This window comes from Venturia canescens, chromosome 3 (genome assembly GCF_019457755.1).
Source record: "Venturia canescens isolate UGA chromosome 3, ASM1945775v1, whole genome shotgun sequence".
In the NCBI taxonomy this organism is placed as follows: domain Eukaryota; kingdom Metazoa; phylum Arthropoda; class Insecta; order Hymenoptera; family Ichneumonidae; genus Venturia; species Venturia canescens.
The window spans coordinates 4,506,471-4,517,597 of record NC_057423.1 but is presented as its reverse complement, the minus strand read 5'-3'; the positions used below and the strand labels follow the sequence as shown (position 1 = coordinate 4,517,597).

Here is an 11,127-nt window from a genome sequence, read left to right as displayed (position 1 = left end):
AGAGACGAGTTTTTGTAAACTCGACTGAAGGAGGTTTATACAGATCGTATCAAGCGCGGCAGTGGGGCGTCCCGCGGGGTTTTAAAGCCTTGGGAAAACCCCGCGTCCTCGAGACGACCAGCTGCGCTTGGGAATCGCTCTCGCATTGTATAATGCCTAATACTCCTGTGGCTATTTAAACGTTACCTCGCTAAACTATTTTTTCCCTTTACTTCCTGTAGGGTTGTTTGTTCTCGTAATCATATCAGCCGTACCAGAGTATACATAGCAGCAATGCTTTTCGTGCGTATCTTTTGTTTTTGTAATGGCATAAAATAATGTGGAATTTGCACATAAATATTATGTTCGCATAAACATCTCAATTGTTTCAGCCGTGGATATATCTTAAATATTTGTAGCAGTGGATGAAAACACTTGATGGGTAAAAAAAATTTTAATCACGGAAAACCTGTTACCTGTAGAAAAATATGAGAATTTATTTATCAACAATTTTGTCATTCGAATTCATAAGTTTTCTAGGCTTCTGAATTGTATCGACGCGTTTTCGGACAAGTTTGATTCGTATAGTGTTGCATATTCTCGGTTGATGGTAATACATTTTTTTTAATGAGTCGATTGCATTGCAGTTCGGAACGGTGAACAATTCTCCTAAATTTTTCTCCAGCTACAAAAAACAATAACGAAAAAAAGTAATTGACGGAGATTTTCGAATGAATGTATCACGCAAAAAATCGAAGGAAAACTTTTCACATTTTCCAAATACGAAATCCCTCAAGTTAGAGTCTCTGAGATAAGATCATCAGGGTAGGTAGATTCTCATTAAGCAATCACAACCTCCCATCAGTATATTTTTGATGCTGAGAGTTGACTCAGAGCCGAAAATGGCTTTGCTTAGGAAAAAAGTTGCTTAAATAAGTCCGAGTCACGACTAAGAACGTATATGCTCAAGGATCCCCTGTCGTACAAGAGATTCACACTGAGATCGCGGCAATAAATGATGAGCATCCTTTTTAAGATTTACAACTTGTCCATTTTCCAGTTCGAATCTGCCATAATCAACAAGGCATCGGACCTAAGAGAATTCCAACAAAAAAAATTAAAAATTCATAATTCGTTGACACATAATTTGTACTTTTTTGAAGAAACATAAGAGAAAATATGAGCAGAAAATACACTAAAAAATTAGCAGCTTTTCATTGCTTAAAATTTGATTGTTTTACCTCGATGTAGAGAGATCTAGGAGGATGAATGTCAGTGGTCAGGTTGAGACCGTCCGCGTAGCCTATGGATCTCATGTAAGTCGCTAACGCGTCGCTGTATGTATTGAACCAATGTATTTCTTCCGGAAGGAGATTGGCATTGACCTCAGGTGGTAGAATACTGCCAAATTCCCATCGCATTTGTCTCAATCTTCTCATTCGATTGTAAAAATAAGCCAATAAACAGCGTTTGTTACGGTTGAGTACAATGTGCCGGAACGGTACTAACAAATAAAATGAAGTGTCACCGGCCATCATGCTTTGCCTACAGAGAAATTCAGCAATGTATGAAAAAATGGAAAAATGGTCTTCATCAGGGCTAATTTCATGATTCCAAAATAAAATGAAACACCTCACTTACGCGTCTTTTGCATTAGCTGTATAAAGCGTTTGCATTTCTTCCAAAACCTGTTGTACTACCCGGTCCTGGAACATATGATTCGAATGGATATATGTATATATACATGTATGAAAATTCAAATTGAATTCTGTTTAGGTTAAGTTAACATAAAATATTCACATTGAACGGTGGTATATCCTCAGTGAGATCGAGTTCTGCGATTAATTTCACAGCATCTTTGCCAAACATTTTCAACGTTAATTGAAATTCCAGTCTCAACCCGAAATTTATTTGTCAACAAACGTAATCAATCACGTTTCAAAAAATAATAAAGAGAATCAGTTCGAAAGTTGTTTTCGGTTTTTGACACAAGAAACTACTGACCTTGCCATCTCGCGAGTCTCATTGTCACAATTACCGACGGACGTTGTAGCTGTTGCCTGTTGCAAAAAGAAGTAGCAGACGACACGTTATTGGAGAAGGGTGCGTAAGCCGAAAATCGGAAATCGGAGTGTTCAATTTACAGGTTACAGACAGGGACAGGCCCTAGAGTTTTAGTGTTCAGTTCAGCGATTGCAACAAAGTAACAAATCGCGTATAACCTCAAAATGTCTCTAATTCGAAATTTTGCGATTAGATTACCCAAATGTTCGGGTATATTATCGAGATTTAGTACGACAACCGCGGAAACTTCAGCAGTAGAATCAAGTCAACCGATAAAACCAATTATATCAACGAAAAATTACATGAACGAGAATCTTCTTTATCAAAAACGCCGGGAAGTATGGCTTGAAAATTTGGATACAGTAGACGAAAAGAAGCTAGGATTAGTCACTTTGCATCCCGATGTATTTGCTACAAAACCGCGAGTTGATGTTTTATGGCACAACATACGATGGCAAAGACTTTATCAATACGTCGTAAGTTCTTTATTAACCATTTTTTGACAATTTTTTTCCAATCGCATCAACTCCCGTTTGTAACTTTTCCGCGCCAGTTTCGAAAATTTGGTGAAATGTTAAGACAAAAAATGTTATTCACAGAATTATACCCATGTTAAAACGCGAGCTGAAGTGCGAGGCGGTGGACGAAAGCCTTGGCCACAAAAGGGATTAGGAAAAGCTCGTCACTCGAGTATAAGATCACCTCTGTGGCGCAAAGGTGGTAGAGCTCACGGACCTCGTTCTCCAACTACTTATTTCTACATGTTACCGTTTTACACTCGGGTTGCTGGTCTAACCTCTGCACTCTCTGTCAAACTGGCCCAAGATGATTTACATATTATAAACGATCTTGAAATACCAAGCACTGAACGTTCTTATCTCGAGGACCTGATAGAACGGAGAAATTGGGGACCATCTGTACTCTTTGTTGACAGCGAAGACAAAATGCCAATGAACATGACCATCGCTTCGGACGAAATTAAACATGTTAATCTCATGCCTGTTTATGGTTTGTTCTTTTTAAATCTCTCTTGGAATGTTTTCAATTGTTTCATGTTTATTCTTTCTTTCTTTCTTACGTTGTGTCGAATGACGTTCGATTTTTTCAAAATTTATTTACATTGAGTTCAAGCAAATTTTTATATTGTTTTTTGGTTGATTGCCATGTACTGAACTTTCAATGGAACGAAATTTTGCCTTGGTAGGTGGAATTCAATTTTTCAATTTTTTACAGGCCTCAACGTGTACAGTATGCTGAAGCATGACACACTGGTACTCACTGAGCGTGCTGCCCGTTTGATAGAAGATAAAATCTTGTATCACCTGAACAGGATTGACGCCAAAAAAGCTACTCAAAGATATAAGCTTAATCAACACTAAGATTAAATTCACGCAGAAATACGAGGGTATAAAATGATTGGTACAAAAGTTCGTGAAAAGGAACATGATTATTCGGTGAAAATATTCAAGGATCATCGAAAATGAATGAAAAAGTTGAAGAATGCTCTTATAATAAAAAGTTCTATATCATACGTATGACTGAGTAATCACATTGAATTAAACTGTTATTGGAACAAATGCACTATTTTAATAACCGGTCAACATTCGATCGTCATCTTTTTCTGATACTCATGAGGCTCTGAGACTTCTTGAGAATTGGCTGAAATGGAAAAGTAGGAACGATTGAATTTCTCTTCTGCTAAAGTCAACGTTTACAAAATAGAGAAGTTAAATTAAAAATTTACTCTGGGATTTGGATCCGTTCCAAGCATTTTTTCTCGTATCGCCCATCGTACGCGGGCGTGTTGTTCTTCACCAGGGAATGAAATCTGTTTCCATTCCTGTTGGTACTTTTGATAAAGAGCCACGGGATCCGATTTCTTCACACTCGCATTCCGCTGAGTTTCTGGTTGTAGTTGCCAAGGTCGTATAACTAGCAGAATCGAAAATTTAAAATTGAAATGTGTATTCGTGTCAGTCACATCATGAACATATTAACGTCACCACCGTATACTCAGATGGAAAATTTAACTGTCTTACATGATTTGGGCTGTGAACGCGTTGAACATCTTGATGGAACGTGTCGAGCATGGGTCAGTCCCACAGGTTCCGAGGCAACGCTTTTGGGGTGGTCTCCCGGAATGATCGTCCCATCATTGATTAATATCGGAGCGCTCAAAGGACGAGCGGGTATACTAGGCTTATTCGTCACTCGCTTCTGTTGAACTTTTGTTATTGCAATGTTTGATTTGTTAGGCAATGGATCAGGTGTTCCATCCATGGGAACTTGATGGAACTTTGATCTGTCATTGCTCTTTGATCTATCTTTTCCATTATTTGATAAGAATTCCCTTGCTAATGGAGAAGAATCTGTTCTGTATCTATCGGACGTTTTACATGATCTTCCGGTGGTGATGTTACGTTTTGCCAGATCTTCATGGAAGTTGCGTTCACTTTCATTTTCTTCATTTTCTTCAGTCTCCGAAACGTGGGATACTCTTATTCTGACCAGAGGATCGTCTCTTTGCCAAAAATCATTAGGAGCAGCTTTGGTTTCCACAGAATTCGATGACTCAACTCGGATAGTATCACGGAGCAATTCATTGAGCATGCATTTTTGTTTTGTCAGTATTTTCTTGGCTGTATTTTCTTTCCAGCATTCACGTTCTCGCTCCTTTATTTTACGGTGCAATTTAAGATCTGAAATGTTTGGAAATCATGGTATACAGCGATTCGCCTGCCAGTTTCCCTGAATAGCTCAGTTTAATTTTGCCCAGGTCAAAAATGTGATTCATTTTTTCTCTGAGAAATCTCAATGGTACTCTTTTTGCAGCTTTTACTATGAGACGTCTTAGACCCGACCATTCTTAAAAAATCCTCATTACGGTTCGAGGTTTCGATCATAAAAGGGAAAATGAAAATCGATCGAATACCCGAATCCGGTACACTCGAATTACATTTCTTTTCTTACTGGGTTACTAACCTTGAATATCCCCGAAGCCAATTCCCTATTATAACTCATTCGTAAAATAATATAATAGCACGCTTTTATCTCTTAGAATAGGTAATACAATTATTTATTTTGTCAAATAATTACCTTTCATAAACGCTTTCAACTGTGGTGCTGTGATGCCAACGAAACCCAAAGAATTCAAGAGCGCGAGAACATCTCGAGGATCATCTTTAACTGCTGCCATAATTCTCTCTAAACATTCAGTGATCGTTTGAAACCTTATTTTAAGAATAACTAACTTTCGAGTAATGAAGAATCAATTAGTATAAAACAATTCGCGATCGGACTGCCGGGTACAACAGCAGGACCAACAGGACCGGCCTATTTTTTGTATTTCTTCTCGGTAGAATAATTGTTTTTGAAATTTCGGTCGTTATTTGAGAAATGTTTTCATATGGTGGCGGCGCCTACGGCGGTAAAGAAAAACAGTAACCAAATAGCCAGTGTAGATATGGTATGGTACGATTTCTGCTTTTTCAAGAGATGGTAACTCGTAAAAGAAATCTTTGATATAATATATACCAATTTTGTTCCACGCAATAATCGAAACAGTAATTGTTCCTATAAGCAGTTTGAAATGGAAGAAAACTCGAATAGTGCACATCCGATTGTATTTCATTAATATCCAGCGATGAATTATACACGCTCGTGTGTAATTTTCTGATATAAATCAAACGCAAAGAGACGATGTGTCGTTATCGAGCCCTTCGGATCCATGCGTCTTTGATAATATAACGCTACCCGCAGTATTAAATAATTCAATATATTCTCTTGTCATTTTTCCTCCGACTACAAATTCATAATAATACCCGTTATGAAAAAAGGTTGAAAAACTGGAGAATCCCTTGAAAAATGAAGCATCGGTAAATAAGAGAGGGGGAAGATTATATAGTTTCGCATAACCAAATTAACGATAAATGAGTGAAGAAAGAGGTTGTATCGCGGCGTCGTTTGAATTGGTCAACAGCATATTCGATATACGCAAAGATATAAGTAACGATGTCAAGTAATAAAAGAAAAATGTTGCGAAACATTTTGTATGAGTTTGAAGGAATTCAAAATATGGTACAAAAATCTTAGTTCCATCTGATGTTTTTCATTGCACAACAAAGTCGGAACAAAGTTGAGGACAGATGCAATGAGATGACTTTGAGTGAAAATTTAAATGGCAGCGTCGCGGGCGTCGTCGCACGGGCTCAGAAACGATCAATTATAGGATGCTGATCCTGTTGATTGAGCATAAATCACAGCACTATATTTTTTCATGTAAAATATACCGAGGTAAATTTCAACGCTTCCATCGCCCTGCGCGTTGATAGGAACAGTGGGGGAAAACTCTGCCAAGAAGAGGAGACGCGGTAAAAGAGCAGCAACTGGAGCGATGAGCCGGAGTCTTTTCACGGAAGAGACACTCGCCGATCGACTGTCAACGGTCCAGGTGAGCTCTGCCCAAAGGGAACCACTTTTTGAAAACTCAATTTTTCATATTTTTCAAATATCGAAACTACGTCGTTCGAAAAATCAAAACGTCTGACAAAAAACGTTTATTAAACAGAATCTGGCTTTTTTTTATGAACAAACCGAATAAAAAAATTAAATTTTATTTCAAGAGGCACTAAAATAAAGATACTCGGTAAATTTTTCGACGATTCATAACAGCCTCAAGGATTTTTATTGCAGACGATCGATAACTCAACGATACCGATAACAATATTTACGAGACGCGTGTACTGTAACAAAGTTTCTTCTTCGACGTTCGTATTCCTCCTGACGAAGATTTTATCGGACTCAAAGGATTCAATGATGGGGCGTACGTGTGTACTCGTTATTCTTGCAGGTAAATCGGCTTTTTTATTCACACGATTCATCTTAATGGTTTTAAAAAATGTTTAAATTGATTTTTAAAAAGCCCGTAATCTTCTTGTAGTAATCTCAAATCGACTCTTTTCGTCGGCTCTCCAATAACTTCCAGCTTCCATTTATATAATGTAACAATTACGCATTTTGTGATATTCAAAAAAAATATTAATATTTTTGATAATTCATGAAAATAAAACATTCGAATCTGGATCTGACGAACGAATGAATTTTATTTTCTTTCGCGAATTCGTTATTCGCTGTCGAACGCTTCAAAGCTCATGGAAATTCTCAAATATCGTATTTCACAGATTACAAATATCAAAACCCCGAGAGAAAACGTGAGCTTGTTCTGTTACTCGTATCGCTAAATTTTTCCATGGATCGAAAACCTTTTCGTTCGCGTTCAATTGTTGAAGTATCGTGTCGACGATTTTAGTGGTGAAAAAAACGATAAAAACAATCATTTCCCCTACAATGACAGATCAGAGCTAAAATGGAAACGCAGAATGAATTCGAATTTCATTCAAGTAACAAAAATACAAAAATGAATTTATCTTTACATCAAAATAAGCCTCAAGGTTTTAGCCTCAAAATAAAATGTATAAATCCTTCACGAGAGATCATATCCACGAATTTCCGCCCTCTTTTCGTGCACCATAAATATGTAAAGCGAGACGTCAGATATGAATTACTTTGGTAGAAAATTGTCAAAGTTTTATAAAATTATGCATTACCATCAGCATCGACGTCTTTCACCCTTTTACCGTGAGATCAATGGATAAGTTGTAATTACTTGATTAACATTCATCCGCAATCTCATCCATATATTCAACGTATCGTTTCTCACACACGTTCCCCCCGATCGAGAGTGTAAAAGAGCTGTGTCTTTGGATATCGCTCGAGTAACTTTTTTCCCCCCCATCTACTTTCTTTCCAATCCTTCGGCCACTACTGTCCGATTATTTTTGCCTCGATTTATCCTCTCAGTTACGAATAATAATTCATTAAAGCCTGACAATTGTGGATAACCGTTGGAAAAGTGGAGCACGCAGGAGAACACGAATTTTTCACGTTCAATAGTTTTTTTGTTCGGTCCAACCGAAAACGCGTGCTGAGCTATAGTTTAATAATTGAGATCATTTGTCGTACAGTATGCGTTTTTTGGACCTTCGGAGAGACACTGTCGTGCGATCAGTGCGGTCGTGAATGTATGCCGAGCTGCGGGACACGCCAGTTTCGCGCTTGCTGCTACAACAATATGAAGAAGAGAAATCAGGATTCGGGATTCAAGCTGTGGCTCCTACCGGTCAAAGAATCCGAACAGCTTCAACTAAACTACAACCCTTAGCTTCCTTCTGGCTAATCCGCCGACGACTCGTCCGCTCTGCAAAATTCAACAAGATCTGTACTCGCATTAAAGTAAATCAGTCAAATTCATTAATTCAAGTAGATTATTATTTTTCGTAAGCAGTAAGACATGATTCGAGAAGTGAAAAACACGAAACGAATGTCATATTGAAATTACAATCGTTCAACTTTTGTCATAATTTCAATAATTTTCTATTTTCGTTGTATTCTTGATGACTGAAAAAATAACGCATTGATGTCACCACGACGATTTGAGAGTTCGTGTATCATTGAAAAATAAATTTAAAAAACAAAAAAACACTGTCGTACGATTGTTTCGTATTGAACAACTCGAAATGTGGAATGTCCATCCCTCAACGTTGTCGTTACTTACTTTCATTCTTTTGGCATTTGATTTTATTTCTAACTCCTTGAAATCTGTGGCGGCTCTTCTTTAACTTTTAGAAATGAAAATTAAAAACTTACCCTGAGAGGACTTTTATATTGAATTGATAACAAAAATGTTTCTCCAGCGATAATTAAAAAATTTTATTCCATGTGCGCAGGGCTTGAAAAATTCTAACAGAGTAAAATTTTCTATTTGTCATCATGTCGTCCACTCTCGTATACATTGAATCATTCTTTTGAATAATATATCGTGTTTCTTCGTCTGCGAGTTCTTCTCGTATTCGGCTAATTTCAATAATAATTTCTTTACGTTTTTTTTTACGATTTTCCAACGTGATTTATCCAAACCTGGATAAGATTCTAAGCTTATGAACTTCAACACGTCTTTTTTCGTGTTGATATTGTTAGGGATGGTCACTTTAGCCTTCGATTTCTTATTCCCTTTCCGCTTTGTTGTATCCTTGGCTCGAATGGCAGGAACTATTTCTGACGCTGTCATGTCCTTTATTGTGCTTTTTGCAGAAAAATCCGGATTCGTAATCATTTTTTCAATGTTTGCGACGTATCGATCTCGGTTTATACGTTCTAAAAACAAAATTTCATGTCATCAATGAATCAACGATGACATTTCGAGGTGTAGAGCTTTGTTGTGAAGAATAAAAAATTTTTGAGAATAAACAAAACTGATTCTTTTGTCCTATCATCTTTTGTCTGGAAAGTTAGTAATACGGTTTCATAAACGTACGTCCAAATTCTTCAGGCATTACAGCAGGCGAATTGATTTTATTTGGTAATTCAACCCCAGGGAGAGTGTGTTGTTCTACCGCCGATTCGACTTCGGGGGACTGGATTATGGCTGAACATTCCAAGTTGTCCAGGTTTTCGCTATTCTGCGAATTGAAATCCACATCTTCTTCTGTATCCGTGCAATGTCCTATCAAGTCGAATATTCGGTTCGACAGGCCCTCGTTCACGAGAATTCTGCAGAAGCGAGTATAGCCGTTAAGAAAGTTAGCTTAAAAAATTGATATTTTTATTCAACCGCATTTACCAGGGACATTGTGCAAAGGGGCGGTTCAATCAAGAGAATGTAACATACTTGTCAGAATCTTCATTGACCCATGGAATGTTGAGCCACGTTTGAAGATCGTCCGGGAAAGCATAATTTGCAGGGAGCCAAGGAACACCAATCATTTTTAGCTCGTTGTGATATTGGTATATTCTATTGTACCAATTACAGCATTTTCTTGTCAAGTAACGTGACAGTAGCCTATAAGTAAAAAAAAGGTCTGAGAACAATATTTATATTTGAAAGAATTCTGCATTAGCATAAAGTTCTACATCATTTGAGTACCAAATTCTACCGATGACTGCATAAGCAACGATGGACATGTTCCAAGCTTGTCCAAGAATTATTCTCGATCTAAAATATTTTCCAGCCTCTTGAGCGACTTGTTCTATCCTTGTCATGAGTTTTCCAAATCCTTGAGTTCTGACAAGAACGTACTGTAGCATTTGTCTCGAAGGCAAAACTATAATAAGGTCTTCGCATTCAATTCCGCTGCTCAAATATTGGTATTCCTTATCCAGAGACAGACGGTGATAATTCAACAGAGCTCTATTCACTTTTTCCATATTTTTCAACCCTTTGTCATTTCTTAATTTACTTTTCATTCTATAAATTAAACGACTCAACAAAGCTGCTTCTGTTCCAAGCACTGTTTGTGATGTCAAATCGCTCATTACTCTTCTTATATCTTTTGCAAAATTCTTGACATCTGAAAAATGTATTTTTGCTGGATGAGTTTGATGGTGCCACAACACATAAATTTATAATACGAATCAATTGATCAATACAATCAATCGCATAAAATTTTCTCAGAATTAAAATTTTGAAAAATCAACTTCAAATCAGACGTACCAAAGTCATTAGTTGTACACCGCCACGACGTCGTTGGTGGTTTATCCAACGTCAGTTTGTTCCAGTACACCTCCATTTTTTATGCCCAAAACATTAATTCGAATTATATTGTATAGTCATTAAATGATGCACGTGCTCCAAATATGGAATATTTCAAACATCGAGAATCAACAATATACACCTGGCCGGAACAAAAACATAGCAGACAATCGACATCCCGGCATGGTATATATATGTATAATGCTCGAAATTGGAAGTTTCGTGGCTGACCGACTATTGATATGTACGGGAACCTTCAAACCGACATTAAGTCAACATAAACATTGATGGGATTTTTAAATAGCACCAATGCTGAGTCTGTAGGTTTTCCAGTTTGCGTAGTAACGATAGTGGTTACATTGTAATCATAATGACATTATCAATGACAAGAATATTGTGAAAAAATCATGAAGTCTACCTCTTATTTTTGAACAAAGGCCTCGATCCTGCGATCGATAGATCGATCTCTTTCTCTCTCTCTCTTCTCTCTGCGGCGT

The 11,127-nt window shown here is 37.3% G+C and overlaps 5 protein-coding genes across 5 annotated transcripts; 2 read left to right on the top strand and 3 right to left on the bottom strand.

Moving 5' to 3' along the window:
• Positions 1–451: 451 nt before the first annotated feature.
• LOC122407932 (DNA replication complex GINS protein PSF1-like) lies at positions 452–1,989 on the bottom strand. The gene is made up of 4 exons (XM_043414427.1): positions 1,780–1,989; positions 1,621–1,685; positions 1,221–1,524; positions 452–1,072 (listed from the first exon to the last, which is right to left on the bottom strand). Exons 1-4 carry the CDS (start codon positions 1,846–1,848, stop codon positions 929–931), a joined length of 582 nt encoding a protein of 193 aa, XP_043270362.1. The 5' UTR covers positions 1,849–1,989; the 3' UTR covers positions 452–928.
• Positions 1,990–2,069: 80 nt separating this feature from the next.
• mRpL4 (mitochondrial ribosomal protein L4) lies at positions 2,070–3,578 on the top strand. Its single transcript, XM_043414425.1, has 3 exons — positions 2,070–2,519; positions 2,643–3,051; positions 3,277–3,578. Exons 1-3 carry the CDS (start codon positions 2,208–2,210, stop codon positions 3,420–3,422), a joined length of 867 nt encoding a protein of 288 aa, XP_043270360.1. The 5' UTR covers positions 2,070–2,207; the 3' UTR covers positions 3,423–3,578.
• Positions 3,472–5,432, bottom strand: Hyls1 (Hyls1 centriolar and ciliogenesis associated). The gene is made up of 4 exons (XM_043414421.1): positions 5,140–5,432; positions 4,083–4,742; positions 3,788–3,975; positions 3,472–3,702 (listed from the first exon to the last, which is right to left on the bottom strand). The coding sequence occupies exons 1-4, from the start codon at positions 5,237–5,239 to the stop codon at positions 3,655–3,657; spliced, it is 996 nt and encodes a 331-aa protein (XP_043270356.1). The 5' UTR covers positions 5,240–5,432; the 3' UTR covers positions 3,472–3,654.
• A 356-nt stretch (positions 5,433–5,788) lies between these two features.
• Positions 5,789–8,352, top strand: Trissin (trissin). Its single transcript, XM_043414428.1, has 3 exons — positions 5,789–6,493; positions 6,736–6,892; positions 8,067–8,352. Exons 1-3 carry the CDS (start codon positions 6,437–6,439, stop codon positions 8,261–8,263), a joined length of 411 nt encoding a protein of 136 aa, XP_043270363.1. The 5' UTR covers positions 5,789–6,436; the 3' UTR covers positions 8,264–8,352.
• A 434-nt stretch (positions 8,353–8,786) lies between these two features.
• LOC122407924 (uncharacterized) lies at positions 8,787–10,961 on the bottom strand. The gene is made up of 5 exons (XM_043414414.1): positions 10,592–10,961; positions 10,025–10,448; positions 9,770–9,940; positions 9,416–9,651; positions 8,787–9,255 (listed from the first exon to the last, which is right to left on the bottom strand). The coding sequence occupies exons 1-5, from the start codon at positions 10,665–10,667 to the stop codon at positions 8,870–8,872; spliced, it is 1,293 nt and encodes a 430-aa protein (XP_043270349.1). The 5' UTR covers positions 10,668–10,961; the 3' UTR covers positions 8,787–8,869.
• Between the last annotated feature and the right edge of the window lie 166 nt (positions 10,962–11,127).